The sequence below is a fragment of the Scatophagus argus genome, chromosome 8, assembly GCF_020382885.2.
Source record: "Scatophagus argus isolate fScaArg1 chromosome 8, fScaArg1.pri, whole genome shotgun sequence".
NCBI classification, from domain to species: domain Eukaryota; kingdom Metazoa; phylum Chordata; class Actinopteri; family Scatophagidae; genus Scatophagus; species Scatophagus argus.
Window position 1 is genome coordinate 868,585 of NC_058500.1, and position 22,260 is coordinate 890,844.

General features: G+C 43.6%; 1 protein-coding gene and 4 non-coding genes across 6 annotated transcripts in view; all 5 read left to right on the top strand.

Annotated features, from left to right (window-relative positions):
* Positions 1-22,260, top strand: part of itpr3 (inositol 1,4,5-trisphosphate receptor, type 3) — a 46,452-nt gene that overhangs the window by 19,010 nt on the left and 5,182 nt on the right. For both annotated transcript variants that reach the window (XM_046396208.1, XM_046396209.1), the window contains exons 16-51: positions 32-204; positions 317-436; positions 647-728; positions 1,195-1,310; positions 1,439-1,690; positions 2,922-3,066; positions 3,172-3,316; positions 3,721-3,935; positions 5,124-5,244; positions 5,756-5,810; positions 5,950-6,115; positions 7,618-7,785; positions 9,310-9,384; positions 11,869-11,988; positions 12,282-12,404; positions 12,972-13,172; positions 13,249-13,364; positions 13,708-13,843; positions 14,017-14,142; positions 14,263-14,388; positions 14,993-15,113; positions 15,268-15,449; positions 16,077-16,225; positions 16,310-16,418; positions 16,967-17,060; positions 17,324-17,496; positions 18,222-18,381; positions 19,095-19,312; positions 19,422-19,622; positions 19,739-19,849; positions 19,990-20,085; positions 20,208-20,309; positions 20,417-20,500; positions 20,615-20,725; positions 21,035-21,227; positions 21,406-21,525. In XM_046396208.1, the coding sequence (XP_046252164.1) occupies positions 32-204; positions 317-436; positions 647-728; positions 1,195-1,310; positions 1,439-1,690; positions 2,922-3,066; positions 3,172-3,316; positions 3,721-3,935; positions 5,124-5,244; positions 5,756-5,810; positions 5,950-6,115; positions 7,618-7,785; positions 9,310-9,384; positions 11,869-11,988; positions 12,282-12,404; positions 12,972-13,172; positions 13,249-13,364; positions 13,708-13,843; positions 14,017-14,142; positions 14,263-14,388; positions 14,993-15,113; positions 15,268-15,449; positions 16,077-16,225; positions 16,310-16,418; positions 16,967-17,060; positions 17,324-17,496; positions 18,222-18,381; positions 19,095-19,312; positions 19,422-19,622; positions 19,739-19,849; positions 19,990-20,085; positions 20,208-20,309; positions 20,417-20,500; positions 20,615-20,725; positions 21,035-21,227; positions 21,406-21,525 (5,005 nt within the window). The remainder of the gene's footprint in view (positions 1-31; positions 205-316; positions 437-646; positions 729-1,194; positions 1,311-1,438; positions 1,691-2,921; positions 3,067-3,171; positions 3,317-3,720; positions 3,936-5,123; positions 5,245-5,755; positions 5,811-5,949; positions 6,116-7,617; positions 7,786-9,309; positions 9,385-11,868; positions 11,989-12,281; positions 12,405-12,971; positions 13,173-13,248; positions 13,365-13,707; positions 13,844-14,016; positions 14,143-14,262; positions 14,389-14,992; positions 15,114-15,267; positions 15,450-16,076; positions 16,226-16,309; positions 16,419-16,966; positions 17,061-17,323; positions 17,497-18,221; positions 18,382-19,094; positions 19,313-19,421; positions 19,623-19,738; positions 19,850-19,989; positions 20,086-20,207; positions 20,310-20,416; positions 20,501-20,614; positions 20,726-21,034; positions 21,228-21,405; positions 21,526-22,260) is intronic.
* trnak-uuu lies at positions 1,914-1,986 on the top strand. Its single transcript has one exon. It is a non-coding gene; the product is annotated as a tRNA-Lys (tRNA).
* On the top strand, positions 2,262-2,334 carry trnak-uuu. The gene has a single exon. It is a non-coding gene; the product is annotated as a tRNA-Lys (tRNA).
* trnak-uuu lies at positions 7,010-7,082 on the top strand. The gene has a single exon. It is a non-coding gene; the product is annotated as a tRNA-Lys (tRNA).
* Positions 7,308-7,380, top strand: trnak-uuu. Its single transcript has one exon. It is a non-coding gene; the product is annotated as a tRNA-Lys (tRNA).

Sequence of the window (22,260 nt, forward strand, 5' to 3'; positions counted from 1 at the left end):
TCTTGTTTTCTCATCGTCCTCCCTTCTCCAGGAGCATATAGCGAAGCAGTTTGGTCTGATGCAGAGTCAGATTGGTTATGACATCCTGGCTGAGGACACAATCACTGCCCTGCTGCACAACAACCGAAAACTGCTAGAGAAACACATCACCAAGACTGAGGTGGAGACCTTTGTCAGCCTGGTCCGCAAGAACAGAGAGCCCAGGTACTCGGAGGTGGGGGGTGGGGGGTTGGGGGCAGCAGGGGTGCTCACTTTGTTGATGTTGTCAGTTTGTTATTCCTCCATGTTAACTCTGTTTGTATGTGCGTTTGTGCAGGTTTCTAGACTACCTGTCCGACCTGTGTGTGTCCAACAATGTGGCCATTCCCGTCACTCAGGAGCTCATCTGTAAATGTGTGCTGGACTCCAAAAACCAAGACATCCTCATCAAAACAGAGTGAGGAGGGAGGAAGGGGTTGGGCTGAACAGCTGTAATTTAAATTTCTTGAACAGTGCTTTTATTTTGAAGTGTTGTTTTTTTGATACAAAATGACTTGCAGAGCTATGGAATCCAATTTCACTCTAAATGTAGCTTATAATTATGCAAATAGTTCTTTCAATGTCAAGATGTTTCAGTTTCATTTGATTTCTGTTTTGCTCCATCCAGGCGTCGTGTCCCCAGAGAGGCGCCCCCTGGTGGTGTTCAGGGAGAATACATGGGGATGGATGACTATGGAGATGAGGACGAAGTATGTATGGGGTTTTTTTTTTTTTTTATTTAGCTCTTTATTTTCCCATGTTTTGTGTGTTTGTTGCTGTGCTGCGACAACATGCAACGAGCTACAAGGGTGAAATGATTCTCAGAAGTAATAATTACAATTTTTGTGTTATGAGGATAGATTTTTCTGATATAATAACTTTTCAAAGTTATTCATATAGATAGATAGACGTGACAGGAAACATAATCTGGCTTACAGTTAGCTAGTTAGCCCAAGCTGTTTTTCTAAAAGCATTGTATCAGAGTTTAACATTGTGGTATTGTGACAACCCTAGTGAAGATGGCACCACGAGTGACTGCAGGCAGCGCATTTAAAGACATTTTAGTTCTACCTGATCAATAACTGATCGTTAGCTGGCCGTGTTTTCAGCTTTGACAAATGAAGCTGGAGATGGTAATTTCAGTGTAATTCGTTTTATTCTTTTTTCTTCTTGTAGGTGTGGCTGGTGTGGACAGACAAGACAAATGAGAGACAGGAGAAAAGCATCAGACAGCTGGCTCAGGAGGCAAGACAAGGCAACGCTCACGATGAGAACGTCCTTACCTACTACCGGTAGACGTGGAGGGTCATCCATGGAAAATTTCATGAAAATATCAATGTTACATTGTAAATTAAACCAAGAAAGATGATTAAACAAAGCAAAGCTCAAGGAGTCTGTTCTTCTCTGATGACACACTCAGGTACCAGCTTAAGCTCTTTGCCCGAATGTGTCTGGACCGTCAGTATCTTGCCATTGACGAGATCTCCAAGCAGTTGGACGTGGAGCTCATCTTCCTGTGCATGATGGACGAGACGTTGCCCTTTGACCTCCGTGCTTCCTTCTGTCGTCTTATGCTCCACGCTCACGTTGACAGAGACCCACAGGAGCTGGTGACGCCTGTCAAGTTCGCCCGCCTCTGGACGGAGATTCCCACCTCAATCACTATCAAAGAGTTGGTGGATTTTAATATTGCAGAAATTGCCTATGAGGATTATAGGAAATCTCACATCTTTTAAGCGTGTTTTCTATGCTGCCTGACTGTTTTATTGTTTGTTTGTTGTTTCTGGTGTATGTAGTGCTGTTGGTAGAGTGTGCTTGCTAGGACTTGTTTGGACAAGAATGGACCAAACAAGTCTGTATGGTGATCTTCTCCTCTGCTGTCAAGCACTCCTGAAGCCTGGGTAGCTCAGTTGGTAGAGCATCAGACTTTTAATCTGAGCGTCCAGGTTTCAAGTCCCTGTTTAGGTAGTTAGTATATTGTGAAAGTAAAGTCTCTGTGAAGGAAACCTTGATCAGTTGTCTTTGGATGCCCTGTGGCTACCCAGTATCTGTGGCAATCTGTTAAGTCCACTATCTTCAATTCAATTTATATAGTGCCAATTCACAACAAAAGTTATCTCATGACACTTTCCAAGTAGACCAGGTCAAGACCAAACGCTTTAATTAAATCTTGAACACTGAGTAAGTTCTAAACACTTGGGATCACCTCTCAGCACTGCTTGACTTACAGTCTACAAGTCTGCTCCTGGGTAGCTCAGTTGGTAGATCATCAGACTTTTAATCTGAGGGTCCAGGGTTCAAGTCCCTGTTCAGGTAGGTGATGTTATTGTCAGTGTGAAGTATTTATACTACTTACCCATACCTCGAGGTAGGTCTGCAGGAAGCCCCTAGTAGCAGAATTGCACCAGCCTCAGCATTTGCAGACTTCCCATGAACGTGCTTGTCACAGCTTTCCTTAACACCCCTTATACGTATAGTCACATATTTGTCTTTGTTGACTGCATCACAGATATGATCACAATGCATCTCGGTTTTCCCAGAGTACATGGAAGTCAGGGTTGACCCTCCTCCATACCTGATGACAGTGGTTAATCGACCTAATGCTGTTTGTGAACTACCAAAATTGTTAGATTAACATCTGCACTTTAGCAGTATGATTATAACATTCAGAGCCTTAAAGTCCTTGTCTGAATTGTGCATCTTGTGTGTCTTGTGCATTAAGTATCTCATCAATCCAGTTCCTGTATGTTGTAGACTTTGTGATGTGCTTGGAGAAGTGTTCATATGTGAAAAATTCAACCAGATGAGACATTTGTTTCCTACTCTGTCAATGTTCATCAGGTCAGTGGTTTTGTTCCATCACTTACTGTTTTAGTTAATATGTTCTTATGTGTCACCTTCAGTTATGACTCCAACATGGACGACAGCCGAGACAACAAGAAGAACCGTTTCTCCAACACAATGGCGTTCATGGAGGAGTATCTCAACAATGTCCTGAACGACGAGCTGCCATTCCACAATGAGGAGAAAAACAAACTCACATATGAGGTCAGTCCCTACTCTACTACTTCCTCTCTCATTTTACAAATTTCACTGTCTTTTAGTGTTCCTCTTTCTTCTCTGATCACTTCCTTTCTTCTGTTTTGTCTCAAGGTGGTGAGTTTGGCCAGACATTTGATCTACTTTGGTTTCTACAGTTTCTTTGAGCTTCTCAGACTCACCAGAACCCTGTTGGGCATCATCGACTGTAGACCTAATCCAGGATATGCTGGGCTCTTATTCCATGATGATGGGTCAGGTACTGTGCTCTCCGTTTACTGTTAACTTAAATCGTTAACCTGTAGCCCTCTTTTTCCGTCTTATTTTGATTGGGTTTGATGGCCTTAGATTTCCTAGTTCATCATCCACTTTCGGAATTCTAAGTGATGGAGTTGTAAGTGATGATGACTTTGACCTTTTCCTACCTTTTGCTTTAAAACTTTAAGCTACATAATGTAAAATGGGACAGATTGGTAAAAAAATATCTTTGTCTAATAGCCTATGAGTGCCCTATTTTGTAATGTGGACCATTTTCTTATATGCTGGCAAATTTCTACCTCACTGACACTGATTTACATGCACACAGGCAGGTGACACTGGTTTCCCAGTCTGATTTTATAGGGTGCAAGGTGTAAGACTATTGCTATTTTTCCCTGTCTGCAGGGAAGAACGTGAAGCGCTCCATACATGGAATGGGTCAAATGATGTCCACCATGGTCCTCAACAGGAAGCAGTCCATATTTGGAGGTTCAGGATCCAGAGGAGCGGGGCTGGGGGCAGGGCTTGTGCTTGACGGACAGAGAGGAGGTAAAGATAGTATCGACAAAATGGACCTGACAGTGATGGACACCAAACTGAAGATTCTCGAGATATTACAGGTAACTAATATAACAAATTAATTATAGCAAATACACACTCAGCAGCCCAGCCACTTTATTATGCACGCCTGTACAATCAAATGCATTTCACTCCAATGTTTTTGACACTGTCACAAAGGTAGTCCTTTGCTTTAGCGCTGAGGTCATAGTAATGGTGTTACACTGAACTGCAGTGTGTTCAGAAATCTTTCTAATATTTTGGTGGAGGCTGCATCCAAAATGTCACCTGCCTCCAGATCAGCCACTGACAAAATTCAATTGCAATAGCCAGGTTTTAGCCTGTAGGAGGCAGTTGTTATGCATATTTCTAGCACAAAATGTAAAATTCAAATACTTTGCATTAAAATGTTGGGATTTGGACCTGAATCAATCAGAAACACTGCAAAATATTTAAGTTGATTTTCAGCAGAAAAAAGTGGTTTAGGGACCGTTTAGTTACTTTTTAAGTAATTTTATGAAGGCCTATTAAATATGTCATATTTTAGCCTATTTTATTTTATCTTAACTAACATTACTTGATACCGTGAAATACTGATGACATGAACCTGTCAAACTGCATTTTGTGTGAGAACATGACATTTTCATGTGCGAAGCAAACATTTCTATTAAGGCCAGATGATAACGTTAGCTAAATTCTACAAACTTTGTCAAAACTCAGTCTCAGATTTATCAGCCAGAATTCAGAAATTCTGAATTTAATCCAGTAGTTCAAACCTTACTGGGATTAGACAATGAATTAATGTTAGCATAGGAGCCCGCTAACAAAGTACCAGTAGCAAGCACCAGGTTTTGATAATTAATTTTAAAAAGCTTTGTCACAAAAGTATAATTTCCATGAGCTGAGTAAGTTATTTCTAGTTCGCTAAGAAGCTAACATTTGTTTTCTTTGTTAGTATTCTCATTGTTGATAATAGAAGTTAGTTCAGGAAACTTTAGTAAGTTTATTCACACTGTTAGCATATTAGCTACTTGATTGAGGGAAACAGTATATTTTAAGGTTTTATATTTAACACATTATTGTAATAGTTGTCATTTCTTTCTTTCAAATGTGGGCTACGTCGTCTAAAGTGAGAAACGACTGAACGAATGACAGCGTAGCCCCATTTGTGATCCAAAACAGTCAGATTGATACTGGGAATGGATTCGCTGTTTAGTTATTGTTTTTCCTCTAACTCTGTTCTTCATCAGTTCATTCTGAACGTTCGTCTCGACTACCGCCTCTCCTTCCTCCTGTCTGTGTTCAAGAAGGAGTTTGTGGATGTTTATCCAATGGCTGATGCTGACGCCACCACTAACACGGAGCATGCAGGTACACACACACAGAGCCAATGGGAACACACTCTTTCACTCTTGCCTTACTTTACCCCTTCCTTTACATCATACACTGAGAGATTTTAATGTCAGTGAGACTGATTAGATAAAGGAAAATTACATTTTTATGTGTTGTTTTTCAGAATATAATTACTACCCAGTATTTTTAGAAAGTATATGTGCATGATCTACTTGAACACACATCCTGCAGAGTTTGGTAAAGGTATGTGTTGTTTCTCCCAATGCGTCCAGACGTCCCAGTCAACATGGAAGCAACAGGTAGACGCTTGGAAACGCTAAGGATTTCATTTTAGAATGATGGTTTCCTGAAGCACTGCCTAGACCACATGTTTCCATTTGATGTTGGTTCAAATACCCTTTAAAGTGATTTAAATGTGCTTCCCTTTTTTGCTATCAAAGCAACTTGTTTGTTCATATGAAAATTCTCAAACCAAAATTCAGTCCTGTTGTTTAGTATTAACCTCGATGTGTTTGCGTGTGCCCTTCAGCCGCCATCAATCTGCAGCACATTGGCGAGCAGGCAGAGGCTATGTTTGGAGTTGGGTATGTGGTTTTGTGCTTTTGTACCTGAAAATGCACATCTTGACACTTGTACAGATTTATTCATTAACACATTTACCATTTTATCACTACAGTATTAGCTTCTGGGGAGAGTCTAAGGTAGATTTGTGTGTATGTCCAGTAAAGGGAACAGTATCCTTGAGGTGGATGATGAAGGTGGTCGTATGTTCCTACGGGTGCTGATCCACCTCACCATGCATGACTACCCTCCTCTGGTGTCTGGAGCCCTGCAGCTGCTCTTCAGACACTTCAGCCAGAGACAGGAAGTGCTGCACACCTTCAAACAGGTTCGCACACACACAAAGTTAAACCCATACAGTGTTGGTGTGTGAAATGTTAACTGTAAGAGTCTGGGCAGTAGTGATTGGGAAATGTAATTAAATAACTAATTAAAACCAAACTTATCAGAAACATGAACACTTGAACCCACACCAGTGTGATAAGAACTACCTAAACTGGTAGAAAAAATTTGGAAAACTTTGTTTGACATGTACTTTGAGTTTTTGTTTGGCTGATGTTCCATCTGCTAACATGCTGGAGGGGGGTTAATGAGCTGTACTGCAGCCAGCCCCCAGGAGGCATCCAGATGTTCAGGTTTCACGACATGGGGAGCTCTCATGTCAGCCACCTTTACATGCAGTCAGTATATCAAACCTATCCTTATTATTCATCTTGTTATCAGACCCCGACTCAATGTGAGCGGCCATCTGCCTTGACCGATGGGGTTCAGAGAGAGGGGTTGGGATTTGAGAGAAGGAGCACACAAACGAGATGCATAGCAGCAGCAATAGTACCAGAAGTACCTGAGAGACAAGAAAGCACAAGGACTCCAGAGAAGAAATTGAGTTAGTCTACTCTTAAACCTAGAGAGTCCGCCTCTCGGACCAAAACCAGAAGATGGTTCCACAGTAGAGGAGCTTGATGGCTAAAGGCTCTGGTTCCCAATCTACTTTGGAAGACTTTGGGAACCACAAGCAACCCTGCATCTTGAGAACATCTACAAGCTTGAACACTGATTAAGCTCCAGACACTTGGATTCACTTCTGATAAAGTTTTAAAGTAAAGTTAAAAGTATAAAGCTTTAATCTACCACAAGTCTCCTCAACATTTCCAGCACTTCTAGGCATGGATTCTCCTAGTCTGTAGGGTGATCTTTTTCCCCAGAAGGTTATCTTCAGGAAGCCTGGGTAGCTCAGTTGGTAGAGCATCAGACTTTTAATCTGAGGGTCCAGGGTTCAAGTCCCTGTCCAGGTGATTAGTCTCTCATGGATGATTTGTTATCACATTTGTAGCTCCTTTTTCAGAATTGGTGTTATAAACTTGTTTTGTGACTTATATCAGGATATCATAGGACTAGACACATTTCCGGTATTCTAAATGTAAAGAAAGCACTCCACCAACAAAAGCAGTGAAATCTTGTTGTAGTCACAGAATTTGGACAAAGACAATTTTTTTTCTTCAGGGTTTTAATACTGCTGAGCCTGGGTAGCTCAGTCGGTAGAGCATCAGACTTTTAATCTGAGGGTCCAGGGTTCAAGTCCCTGTTCAGGCGAGTGCCTTGTCTACTCAGGTGATCACATTGTAAACCCTTGAGGTGCAAGCATTTATCTTTTTATTTCAGGGTATTTTGACAACAATTGCTGTAGAGTTGAGGTTTGATAACTTTGGATTGAATCTACATCCATCATCAAATCCTTTTGAATCAGTGGAGGTGGAATAAAAGGCACAGACTGACGGACTCACCAAACCGCTGTTTGCAGGACACTCATGTTCCTCTTTGCACCTGCAGGTCCAACTGCTGATCTCAGCTCAGGATGTGGAGAACTACAAGCTGATCAAGGCAGATCTGGATCGCCTTCGAACCCTGGTAGAGAAATCCGAATTGTGGGTGGAGAAGAAGAACTCAGGTGGAGGGGAAGGGAAAAAAGACAAGAAGGACAAGAAGGAGAAAGGAGAGGTGAGGAGCAAAAACCTGATTATTTTCACCTTTGTTTTCATGATAGTCATTATTGTCAAAAAGGTGAAATAACTGGTTCAAGTACCTGAAGTTTAAGGAGCAAATGTAAAGGTGTAAAATTCCTAAGATGTAGTGAAAATTAAAATAAAGCTTTACCAGCCTTCATCAAGGTGCCAAACGGCAGAGGTAGAAACTTATCCCCCCTCTTTTGCCCCTCGGGAGGGGAGTCACTAAAACCTACCTGAGCACCCAGGACATGAAAATGTTTATGGTCCTGATATGACTGGTCAATATGTCAATAAAGTTTTAAAATTGACACAGACACAGAATTGTGGTACAAATAGACTTATGGAAGCGCAGAATCGTCAGCTTATGGCGTTAGACTGAGACGTGTAGGGAGATGAGGTCAGTGTTGCTCCATGATTACTGAGTAACTTCCAAAGACTGACGTCGTTTTTCACACACAAGGTGTCCTTGTCTAGATGCCTTACTGCTGTCACTAACTACAAGAACTAACTTATATAATCACTAACTAACTCAAAGTCACTACTTAAAACAGCAGATTAAGCTTTATCAATAAAGATAATAATAAAAAATATTTTTTGAGGCTTTGCATCCTGGTTTTTGAACTTACTTTTGGTGTGGGGCTTGCTGGTGTCTCAGGTGCAACTACATGGTCTCATGGGCTCAGATTTGGCTTTAGACTTTAGTTGCATGTCATACCTCTCTCTCTCTCTGTTTGTTGTCTTGTTCTACAGTGATGCTCCAAAACTGTATTTATAACCCCGTTTTATGATTGTGATACATCCTACACACTGATACTGCATGTCAAACTATTAAAACAACAACCAAACCTGCAATAAGCCAGTTAACTTCATGACAGTCTAAGCAGTTCACTTTAGAGCCATTCAGTCTGTAACTTACAACAACCTGTACAGTTTTTAATGGATATTGCTATGAAACTAGCTATGTAGGAAATGATTTCTCCAACAAAGCTCATATTAATATTTTGATTTTTCATCCTCTCTTTGAATTAATGAAGTGGAAATATGGGCAGTGATCCAGAGGTCCTGTCAAATCCAAAACATATAAAAAATATCCACAAAATAAAGACTAATAAAGACTAGCACAGCACAACTTTTGTCATACGTGAATCCCAAGACAAGTTTTAACACAGTTGTTTGCTTTCTTCATATAAAAACCTTACCTCTATGATCTCAGGCACCACTTTGAAGTCTTCTTCAGTACAGACTGATGTTCATTTTGTAAATTATGCTCCCGTTAAGAGACAAGTAGACCATAAAGTGGGGATGTTTTAGGGTGGAACTACCTTGAGACTGACAGGTCGCTAGCATGGCGTGTCAGGATATCCTCACCGGCTCCACCCTCTCATCTGTCCACGTTTGTGACGCTCCACGTTTTTGTGGACATAAACATGCAGCCCAAAGTTCATGGCACACACATACACTGTGTTAATCTGTGTTAGACAACTGCATCTGCTGTCTTACCCTCTGCATCCTGCAGGGGGCAACAGAGGAAGCAACGCCCAAGAGAGAGAAACTGGAGAAGGGCAACGAGAACTACCAGAAAGTCAAAGAGGTGAGGACGCTTGCTGATGATTTGTGGTCTCTATGTCCACTGTGGTGTATTTGCAGTGCACTTCCCACAAATTACCTGTCAATCAAGCAATGTGGGCGGGGCTTTGATGTCTCTGTTGATGAGGTCCTTCAAGTGGTGCTCTTGTCTTTGTCTCTTTACCAGTGGTGGCTTTCACTGCTCAGAACGGATACATGTAGTTAGTCTTGATCAGGATTACAACATTTGCCAAGTGTCACAAGTACATAAAGATGAGAATCAAAGGAAAAGTATAGATTCTTTGAAATCTGTCTCCATGCAATACTCTCAGGCATTCAAAGTATGTGCACTAAAAGAGTTGTGGGTGTGTTATCACATTTCTGCTTCCACTGACTGTCAAGCAAGCAGTTCCTAGCATGTATACTCTGTAAGAAATAAAGGTTATAATCAGCAGTGCTCACTGTGTAACATTCTGATGTTCAGCCAATCAGAACGGTTGTTTGCCTCTTCTTTCATTTGATTAATTGTGGCTTCAAAGTCTCAATTATTGCAACCACGTGTTCAGTCTCCAAGTCCAAATTCTCTTGGTCTTTTGAGTGAGTTCAGCTTTCGAATTATTTTCAATCTCAAACTCCTCCAGAGAATCATGTCCCCACTGGAAATTATCTGTCAATCAAAAGTGAGTTTCACGCCGCCCATCCTGCCATTCTCACCTGTTGAAGCGTGCTGTTGTTTCCTGTCTTTTAGCCTTGAGCCTTCATCATTAAGGCCTGATTGAGGCACTTCTCCACATTCAGAGAGTTTAGCCCATACACCAAACCACATCGTCAGGTGGCCATCTTCCCAATAATACTGGAGCAATAATAAACCAGTCGGTTTACTGTCATCAAAAGTGACAGTAAACAAAAGTTACATTGTTGTTGCGTCAAACATTTCATATTTATTTATTAAAACATTCAAAAGCTTGTTTGAAGTTTCATGCTCTATGGTTTTCAGTAGCTGAGCTGAGCAGTAGCTGTTGTTCTATGCATTGATACTTTTAGCTGAAATACAGAGTTTTGTAATTTATTAGTCCTCACCTCCTTCGATATTTGTTTTAGAATCTACAGACACTCTGTACACTGAACTACTGTGTTCTCCACACGTCTACACAGTCATATGAGTTAACAGTAAAATGTGTATAATGAGCGGCTCGGTGGTGCAGTGGTTAGCACTGTCGCCTCATAGCAAGAGGGTTCCAGGTTCGAATCCCGGTCTGGGCCCTTCTATGTGGAGTTTGCATGTTCTCCCTGTGCCTGCGTGGGTTTTCTCCGGGTTCTCCGGCTTCCTCCCACAATACCAAAAACATGCACATTAGGTTAATTGGCTGCTCTACATTGCCCCCTAGGTGTGAGTGTGAGAGTGTGTGGTTGTCTGTCTTTGTGTGTTGGCCCTGCGATTGACTGGCGACCAGTCCAGGGTGAACCCCGCCTCTCGCCCGTAGTCAGCTGGGATAGGCTCCAGCTCCCCCGCGACCCTGACGGATAAGCGGTATAGGAAGTGGATGGATGTGTATAATGAAGCCTGATTTTGGAAGCTCCTATTTAATTGTCCATGGTTTATGGTTTTAGACATAGTTGCTTCAGAACAAACATATGGCCTCCAGCATCACTCCGTCGGTGTTATTTTAGTTTTTAAATTCAAACATCTCTGACAAGTTGTTTTGTTAAACAGTTACTAGACCTGTGTTGAAAAAACGATTCTCCGATTCCAAATCGATTCTCATATTATTTTCTAAAGATCGATTCTTAAGTTATTCTTACGTTTTTTAATACATTTTCCCCCGATGAACTTTAACCCCACTAGTCGCGTTCACGCATGCGCGCGTAGTGTGACCATATCAAAACAATGAACATGGCGTCGGACGCTAGCGACAACGTTAGCCAAGTTCCGGCTTTGAAAACGGCCGAAACGTTGAAAGCTGCTATCTGGCACCATTCGGGGTTCAGAAAGGACAAAGAGAAAGATACGCTTTGCAGCAAATCGCTTTAGTTTTAAAACGGATCAGATCGGATGGTGATAATCGATTCTGAACAGCTACCAAAGATAATGAATTTATCTTTCAAATTTTCTTAATTAAATTCAATTTGTTTAACCAATACTGTATACTGTGAGTTACTTTTTCTTTTCTTTTACCATCTGCACACAAAACTCATTTTGAGTTTTGGAAGGTGGACGTATATCACTTACGTAAAAGCTAAACACAACTGGGCCTGACACTGAGCCATGAGGAGCCCCATACGTAACCTTCTGTTATTATTTATTGTTTATTATTTCACAAAATGAAAATTTTACTGGTATGTATTTCCCCACACAGTAAGTATTACTGAGTTTACTGTGTGAACTGAGGGTAAAAGGAGAGTAAAGCACACTTATGTTAGCCAGTAGGTGAACGAGTTGTGTTAAGAATGCTTTTCTCCATTTCACTCCATCACTCTGTCCTCGTCCTCTGTCCTCTGTCCTCTACAGATCCTGGAGAGGCTGAATAAGATGTGCAGCAGTGGAGTTTGGAAGAAGCAGCAGAGGTTGCTGAAGAACATGGGAGCTCATAAAGTCATGCTGGACCTGCTGCAGGTGTCCTACGACCAGGTGAGACTGGTTCCCGCCAAAGTAAAATCATGTCCAAAAGATGTCAGTTTAAAGTCTTTGTTGACCATGTTGCGTTTCCAGCCCTGATATGATGTCAGCTGGACATCAACAGTGAACTTTAAAGACGTTTCTCAGTGGGCATCATTTGCAGGTTCAACAGAGACGTTAAATGGACTTCTTTTGGACTCGTCTTTACTCACTGAGCAAAGATGTGTCCAGACGAAGTTGTTGACTGGAGAAATGAAGAATTTTTCAGCCCTTTCATCTATGTCCATCTGTCTGTCTGTTTGCAGAATGACGTGAAGATGCAGGAGATCATCAGGTACACTCATCTGTTCTTACAGAAGTTCTGTATGGGGAACCAGGAGAACCAGACTCTGCTACACAAGAACCTCAACCTCTTCCTCAACCCTGGGGTACTTTGCTCTTGGAACTGATCACATGATTCACAGAAGATTCACCCGTTATTACTTAGGTTCAATATATCATTTAGTCACTATGAACTGCACAGTGCCTCAGTGCTCATTACAGACATAATGTGACAAGTGGTGGACCGACCTAACAGAACACAACAGCCTCTGATGAAGCAGACATCTGTTGTAGCTTGTCCAAGTTTGTCTTCATCTGTGAAGTGAAGAGGACATCAAACGAGGATGAGATTTGTGTTCCATCGTAAATCTTGAACATCAACAAAACATTTTATGGTAGTTTGGTCTGCAGTTGTTGAGACATGAGAATCATGAGAGTGAGAGTCAGCAACATGATTGGCTACTAGGTTTTAAATCTTTGATCAAGGAGAAATGTCAAACAAAAATGGCTTTTTTTCTAACATTTGATAGACAGCCAAGTTAATAGAAAAGAGAAAAACAAACAGGAATTACTGAAGGAAGACCAGGAGCAGATTGCTTTTCGAACAAGCAAATGACTGATAGATTCATCTAAAAAATGGTCACATGATTGAATTTTGAATCCTGGGCCTGCAGCTGCTGGAGGCAGAGACGGTGCAGCACATCTTCAGTAACAACTACCAGCTGTGCAGTGAGATCTCGGAGAGCGTCCTGCAGCACTTCATCCACTGCCTGGCCACGCACGGCCGCCACGTTCAGTACCTCAACTTCCTCCACACCATCATCAAGGCCGAGGGCAAGTACGTCAAGAAGTGTCAGGACATGATCATGACCGAGGTGAGGATGAGGACCAGACCCTGTCTCTGAATGTCTCGTCTGAATGTCTCAATGTAATCCCGTCGTCTCTCTGCAGTTAACCAACGCCGGTGAGGACGTAGTCGTCTTTTACAACGACAAAGCCTCCTTCAGCGTCATGCTGGAGTTGATGGCAGAGAGCCGGGAAGGCGTCGGCGAGAACAGCCCGCTCAGGTAACCATGGTAACTGTGTACCCTCAGTGAAAAGCCTGGATTTATCAGCTTTGTGGTGGTATTTTCCAGCCAATCCAAGAGGATTTTTAAGGATTTGTTTATTTAGTAGGAGAGTTTGCTTCATCCTCCAGTTCATCCTCCAGGATGTGGTGTGTGTGATTCATACTTAACCAAAAGTGTTGGACCACATGTCTGAAATCTCACCTGGAAATATGAGTCACAGCTGGAGACTTTGGAGTTTACCAAAAAGTCCGGGCTGAACATCCAGCTGAGGAAACAACAGCAGCAACTCACCTCTGACGAGATTTCAGATGTTTGAACGTTGAAAATGTTTTGTGTGCAGGTATCACATCTCTCTGGTGGAGCTGCTGGCTGCCTGTGCGGAGGGGAAAAACGTTTACACTGAGATCAAATGCACCTCACTGCTGCCTCTGGAGGACGTGGTCCGAGTGGTGACGCATGAGGACTGCATCACGGAGGTGCTGACTGTGTGTGTGTTGTTCAGCTGTTAATAAAGTTTGACGCGTTTCCAGTCACCTTCAGCTGTTTTCTGTTGGCAGTTACTATACAACTGTAAACCACTTTGCTTTAACTTAAATACGCTGCCTGTCTGTCCGCCCGCCTGTCTGTCTGTCTGTCTGTCTGTCTCCAGGTGAAAGTGGCCTATGTGAACTTTGTGAATCACTGTTACGTGGACACGGAGGTGGAGATGAAGGAGATCTACACGTCGAACCACATCTGGAAGCTGTTTGAAGACTTCACCGTGGACATGGCCCGGGTAAGAGCACCGACTCCACGACAAACTCACCACTCACTTAGATTCTGTTCGGTCTCGCACATGTGGATGCTGCAGGAAGCAGCGTGGTCCCGTTTTAATTCTCTTGTTCTTTGTCTGCAGGTTTGTAATAAACGAGAGAAGCGTCTTTCTGATCCCATCCTGGAGAAATACATCATCAATGTGGTCTTCGACACCATCAACGCCTTCTTCAGCTCCCCGTTCTCTGAAAACAGCACTTCTCTGCAGGTCAGGACCATCATGCACTTCGGTGACACCGTGTAGGTCAGCCTGCCGCACTCAGACAGCCACAGGGAGAAGTCAGAGCCTCTTCAAACATAAAAGCACGAGTCATTTCCTGCGTTTGTGTACATTTACGTCAGTATAACACTGCTGCCATCAAGTCTTTGTACAATTTATGATGTTTTCTAACCTTTAACATTCACTGTAGATAAAAACGTCTAAAAGAGGAGATGCAGGTACAAACACAAAGGAGGTCAGCCCTGCGTGGTGTTGATGCAGCATCAATCAGAGTGAAAGGGGAGCACTTATGTCGCCTGAGAGTACACAGTGAATTTTACTTTTAAAGCAGATATGATTTAGTGACAACATCACTACGGGAATAAGACATGATCATTAATAGAATCATCAGAATTATTTTAATAACTGACTAGTGTTTCTGCTGCCCACTAGCGAGGGGAGCACCGTTTAAACAGCTGGTCGACTGATCGCCCACAACGCTAAACATGAGGCCACATGTTAAAGTTCTGTTGCTGTCTGAGGACGTTGTGGAAGAGACGCATGATGTGGACAGACTGGTAGAGGATCTGATGTGTCCTTGTGTTTGTCTCAGACTCATCACACCATCGTGACTCAGCTGCTCCAGTCGTCTGTCAGACTGCTGGACTGTCCCTGGCTGCAGCAGCAGCACCGAGGACAAGTGGAGACCTGCATCAAGACGCTGGCCATGACAGGTCACACAAGCCACCTTTTCATGACACTCGTGTACTTTTATTGAAATAATATTCTGAGTGCAGCAGTTTTCTGGTAACAGAGTATTTTTAAATTGCAGTATTGTTACTTGTACTTCAGTCAAACATCTGAGTACTTGTGTGTGTGTTCATTTAGCTAAGAGTCGTTCGATCGCCCTCCCTCTGGACTTGGAGGCTCAGATCAGCTCCATGTTGTCCACCTCAGCCCTCAACTCGCTGTCCCGTTCCAACCCGAACTACAAGTCCTCCTTGCGTTCCTCCAGACCCATTGCTCCCAGCAACCCCTGGGACTACAAGAACATCATCGAGAAACTGCAGGTACGCAAGACTTCACTTTTTATTTTATTGTACAGGTGACAGCAGCTGTGTGTGCTGTGTAGAGACCCCCTCTCAGATAAATTCCCTCACAGACGGACAAGGTCACTGGTTTGGTTTCTTCTTCCTCTTTCAGATTTTTAAGCAGTTAGCAAACAACTGAGCTGCCTCTCTGAGTAGACAATGCTTCCTTGGTAGGACATGTCCTCTCAAGTTGAGTGCAGAAGTTAGATGCATATTCTGGAAAGGTTCCTCCTTTAACGCATGCTGCGCTGTCCTTACACTCTCCTTCACCATTTTCAAAAAGAAGAAGAAGAAGTGAAGGAAGAGACGGATGCATAGGAATGTGGATACTCACAGGCATCCTTGAAAAATCCTTGTGAGGATTCAGTCCTTTGTAGAATCGGAAAGATCCTGGACATTGGGACAGTCCATCCTTCACATTTAGCCATTTGAGATGCACTCTCAGCACTACCTCAGCTTCTCCCACTGTGCAGTACAGCCTTTCCTTTCTGACAGAACTACACTTTGCACAGCCAAGTTTATTCAGTATTTTTCTTTTTTGCTTCAAGCTGACCTGACAGTCGGACGGAAGCTCAGCTCTTGTGTGTTTGTGTGTGTGGTCCTCAGGACATCATTAACACTCTGGAGGAGCGTCTGAAGCCGCTGGTGAACGCCGAGCTCTCAGTGTTGGTGGATGTCCTCCACCAGCCAGAGCTGCTGTTTCTGGAGGGAACTGACGCCCGACACCGCTGCGAGTCCGGAGGATTCATCTCCAAGTAGGTTCCGGCTCTTTGAGTCCAAAACCTGAGTGCTGATTCCCTGACACAAGGACGATGGGACTGATGTGTGTGTTTGTGTAGGCTGATCCAGCACACCAAGGCACTGATGTCAACAGAGGAGAAGCTGTGTATCAAAGTCCTGAGAATTCTGCAGGAAATGCTCATCAGGACTCTGGACTTTGATGAAAAGGTCGGTTTAACACCCGATTAGCTGCTGAAGTGAAAACGGGAACTTCTTCATGTGTGGTTGAATGCACACTGACTTGCTGTTATCAGGCTAAAATACAAAGAAATGAATAACAAGGCCCACTGTGGCTATGCTATGTTAGCACTGTGTGTAACATGCTAAGCTAACGAACGCAACTTCAGTCTTCATCCTGTCATCATTTGCAGTTTAAGAAACAAATCTGACTTTGAGTAACAAAGCATTTGTTAACGAGCACCCGCTGATCATGTGTCCAAACAGGAAGTGACAGTTAACGTAGAATTAAACTGTGGATGCAGTTGAACTCTCTGATATGTGCAGACCCTTTCATCCTGCTCAAAACGAGTGCAGAATTTGAAAACTTTGCTTTCCAGATGAAGCATCAAGAACAAACTGTTTTATTTCCTGACTTTAACGAGTCTACACAGACTGCGCATTATTTTCCGTCTCTTGTCTCATACAGAGACACGTGGCGTTAAAACAGTGAGAAAGTTTAAATTGGTCTGAGGTGACGCAGTGTTGTGTGGTTTCAGGGAATTTCCCTGCGGAAGGTTCTGCTGCAAAACTACCTGTTTCCTAACAAGAAGAACAACCAGAAGAACGACCTGGCCGAGCTCGGAGCTGCAGGTACCAGTCAGAAGACGAGAGGGTGCAGGACATGAGTTTGACCCACAGCACACACAGATTGTATCTGCAGCATGAACTCAGCACACAGTGTCCACATTCACATGTTAGCATCGACAGGACGTCACTCGCTCACACGAGGGCCAAGACACTAATGTTTGTCTGAAGGAGGAGTTCCAGCACTTCAGATCCACTTGTACAGGATATTATTGTGTTTTGGTTTGATACAGATGGGATTCTGTGTGTGTGTGTGTGTGTCTCTGCAGGGGAGCAGGAGCACGACTGGGCTGCGGTGGCAGCAGTTCAGTGTCGTCTGGACAGAGAAGGAGGAACAAAGCTGTTCACCGATCTGGTGATGAGCTCCAAGAACGACAAGATCTTCCAGGAGAGCATCCAGCTGGCCATCTGTCTGCTGGAGGGAGGAAACACCGAGATACAGGTAGAAGAAAGAAAGAAAGAAAGAGACATATTTTGTCATTGGAGGGAACTCACTCCAACGAAATTTGTGCTCTGCATTTAACCCACCCAAGTGACGTGCACACACACACAGCAAACCCGGGGCAGTGGGCGACCGCGTGCAGCGCCCGGGGAGCAGTGGGGGTTAGGTACCTTGTTCAAGGGTACCTCAGCCATGGACACCGGGACGGGGGATCGAACCAGCGACCCACCGGTTACGGGTCCGACACCCTAACCGTTGATCCACGACTGCCCCCCCCCCCCCCCCCCCACACACACACACACACACACACACACACACACACACACACACACACACACACACACACACACACACACACGCTTTAGTCAGCATCAACAGAGGAGTCCTGCTTCAAATGACATCAACAGATCCATCGCTATTTAAGCACATATCCATCTGTATAGTATGTTCATAGTACTTAGAATCTCTGTATATTATGACAACTACCTGTATATCTGTAGCATAGACACCTGTACATACCCTGTACATACTGTAAATTACTGTATACCTGGCACTTACTGCTTATTGCACTTCTGGTTAGATGCCAAACTGCGTTTCGTTGCATTGTACTTGTACATGTGTAATGACAATAAAGTTGAATCTAATCTAATCTAATCTAATCTAATCTAATCTGATGACGACTGTGTGAGCTCCATCTGATGATGAAGATAAATGTTCTCCCACAGAACTCCTTCTACAAACTGATGATGGGCGACAACAAGTCCGAGAAGTTCTTTAAGGTTCTTCATGACCGCATGAAAGAAGCCCAGACTGACATCAAAGCTACCGTATCGGTCAACGTCGGCGAGGTGACGCACAAGGCAAACGAGAGGGAGCTGGAGAGCGGTGAGCTTCAAAAACCTCCCAAACCCACCTGATAAATCAGAGCTGAAGCCACTTTCTGTTCTCTTATTCTGTGAAGGTTTTAATAATGTAAAATATGCTGATGTTTGTTCCATAATCAGTTTATGAGGACCCCCAGTACAGAAAATGAGGTTGTGATATTCTGACAATAAGGTTATGTTTACAGAAGAAAGTTGTACTTTTACAAGGAAAACTTTTGATTTCTTTTGATTTCTTTGATTTCTTTTACTTTTGGTTCTCACCTACAAGGAAGAGGAAAAGACACTCATGAGGAGAAAAGATAAAGTACTGCAGGTCTAGAATATGAAACACCAAAGTACAATAAAACGTATATAAAATCTATCTGAAGCCGAGCCTAAATGAGCCGTGCAGTGTTTAAATCAGGTTGAAATGATGATCAGAGTTTGGTGAAAAGTTTGCAGGGCAGAATGAGGCTCTAAAATAAATACACATAATAAGAATAAAAGCAGAAAAGGATGGTATCTCATAGAAAAGCAAGTCTAGTCGGTGATTCCTTGAGTCGAGGGGTCCTGAAGGCACAAGCACAACCTTCTGGATGTGATAGTTTATAGCAGTACTAAAGTTTGTTCAATAGTTTTATTTTACTGAACTTTGTTCAGGTTAAACTTTGTCTAACTTCACTTTGTTATAGTTTAGCATATGACACGTGTGTGTTTTTACCCCTTTGTGTACAGGTGGTTCTGCTACATTAGTACTTTCTGGTTCAGGAGGTCACCCGTTGTTGGTCCAGGGCCAGTCCATCGCCCCGATACCAGGCGCCTCCGCCCTGCCGGTTCAGGCAGAAGCAGAGCAGAGGGAGGTGGAGACGGAGATGGGACCGGCCGTTGCCATCATGAAGCCCATCCTGAGGTTCCTCCAGCTGCTCTGCGAGAACCACAACCTGGACCTACAGGTTAGTTTCTCCTGACCGATAACCTGCTGAGACTCACGGCTACATCATCATGACGTAATGAAGCTTTAATGCAGCACTGATTTAGATTGGACTTCCTGTGTGTTTCCAGAACTTCCTGCGCTGCCAGAACAATAAGACCAACTACAACTTGGTGTGTGAGACTCTTCAGTTCCTGGACATCATGTGTGGCAGCACCACTGGAGGTCTGGGCCTGCTGGGCCTCTACATCAACGAATCAAACGTCCACCTGATCACTCAGACCTTGGAGACGCTCACGGAGTACTGCCAGGGCCCCTGCCAGGAGAACCAGGTACCCTGATCTGAAGAGCCAGGGGCTGAAGGAGAGCACAGCAACGACCGCCATTACCACGGACATTCACCTTCTGTGTGTGTGTGTGTGTGTGTGTGTGTGTGTGTGTGTTGCAGACATGCATTGTGACCCACGAGTCCAACGGCATCGACATCATCACGGCTCTGATCCTGAATGACATCAGCCCTCTGTGCCGTTATCAGATGGAGATGGTGCTCCAGCTGAAGGTACGTCACCTGTTCAGGTAGTCCGTCCAGAGAGCTGGAAGCTGGACACAAAGATGGCGGCAATCCAAAGAGAATTATGTGACCTGCTGTCCCACGACTTAATGCCCACTTCAAAATAATTTTTTCTTCCCTTTCGCCAGGACAACGCCTCCAAGCTGCTGTTGGCTCTGATGGAGAGTCGCCATGACAGCGAGAACGCTGAGAGGATCCTGTTCAACCTGCGACCTCGAGAGCTGGTCAGAGCTGATTCTTCACAACACACAGTCTTTAAAACTGTCACTGACACTGTGTGAGAATGTAAGGTTTGTGTGTGTGTGTGTGTGTGTGTGTGTGTGTGCGCGCGTGCGTGCGTGCACAGGTGGAGGTGATAAAGAAGGCCTACCACCAGGAGAGTGAGTGTGAGGGGGCTGAGGTTTCTCCCCGTGAGGTGGGACACAACATCTACATCCTGGCTCAGCAGGTGACTAAGCTCCTCATTGGCTGACGGATCCTCCTGTGCTCTGCTGCTGGCTGACAGGAGGTCTCACTCTGCTCTCATTGGCTGTTGTTCTGTCTTGTTGTCTGCAGTTGGCCAGGCACAACAAGGTCCTGCAGAACCTCCTGAAACCTCTGAAGAAAAGTAAAGAAGGAGAGGAGGGAATCTCCTCCATGGTAAGCATCCACCCGTGTGTTCATGTTGCAGCAGTACTGCCGTGCTGTAATGGCAGTACACTGAAGTAGGAGTACTGCAGTATTCACTACCTGTTGATGGTCTTCTGTCCGCAGCTGAACCTGAACAACCGTCCCCTGTCCCAGATGCTGAAGTCATCAGCTCCAGCTACTGTAGTGGAACAGGACCCACTGGAGTTCTACGACCAGCTTACTGCACAGATAGAGGTACTACTACTACTAGCTTGCTAGCAAGCTACTACTAACCTGAGTACATGTTATGAACTAAAGGATTTTATGAGGCAGATTAGTTACAGGATCCACTGTAGTCTGTTATACTATTACCGTACCACCCCTGTCTGTCCCTCTCCCTGTCTGTCTGACTGCCTGCCTGTCTCTCTGTCTGTCTGTCCCTCTGCCTGTCTCTCTCTCCACCTGTCTGTCCCCCTGCCTGTCTCTCTCTCCACCTGTCTGTCTGTCTGCCTGCCTGTCTGTCTGTCCCTCTGCCTGTCTCTCTCTCCACCTGTCTGTCTGCAGATAGTCCGTGAGGACCGCAGCATGGAGCAGATCGTGTTTCCTGTTCATCCCATCTGTGAGTTTCTGACTGAGGAGTCGAAGTTACGAGTGTTCAACACGACCGAGCAGGACGAGCAGGGGTCAAAGGTCACGCACTTCTTCGAACAGACGGCCTTCCTGCACGGAGAGATGGAGTGGCAGAAGAAGCTGAGGAGTGAGGACACGCACGCATGCACGCACACACGCATGTGCACGCACACACACAGTGTTGTACTTCAAGCCCCTCCCTCCCTGCTGGAGTACTTTTACTTACACTTTGAGTATATTTTGATGCTAACACTGTTGCTTGTACCTTTTTGTAACAGAGTATTTGTACACTGTGTGTGCTGCAGGTATGCCGGTGTTGTACTGGTTCTCCAGGAGGATGTCTCTGTGGGGAACCATCTCCTTCAAACTCGCCGTCTTCATCAACCTCATCATCGCCTTCTTCTACCCCTACCACTCCGGACAAGGTACTACTGCATATACTGTTAGTACTGTTAGGCACCCAGATCAGTACGGTCAGTACAGGTAACATTTTACCAACTGAAACCGTATAGAAAAACTAAAACTACAATAAAAATAAAAAAATGTTTGCATTGAAACAAATATTCTGAATCTATGAAATCCTGCCTTGACAAACACATCCATATTTTAATAGGAAAAAAACCTAAAACTAATATTTAAACTAATAAAAACTAAAACAAACTCACTCTGAAACAACTGAAACTCCGCAAAAATGAAAATTTTACAAGAAGAAGAAGAATCAGCTTTTATTGGCAGTATATATATGTTTTTACATACACACATACTGAATTTTACTACTGCATTTATCCCATCCTTAGTTGAACACACACATGCAACACCCGGCAAATTACATGCAGTGAAGAGAAAAAATCAAAAGAAATAAAAACACCACCAGAGGATAAAATTACAAACAAGACTTTTGAATTTGAATTATTTAATGATTTAATTTTTTAATAAAATATAGTAGAGTCGGACTGACATGTTGATATTAAAGTCAATTTTACTGTCAGCTGTGCTTGAATTATGTCGTATATTAAACATACCGTTTTTTAGCAGATTTCAAACCTGGAATTTAAATCTCAATATTAATGCAAATTATTCTTGGCATTCTTGGCAGCTTTAGGCTTCCATACAAAGAAGATTCAGTGGGCTAAAAGTGTAAGGTTTGTCCTGATGGTGGC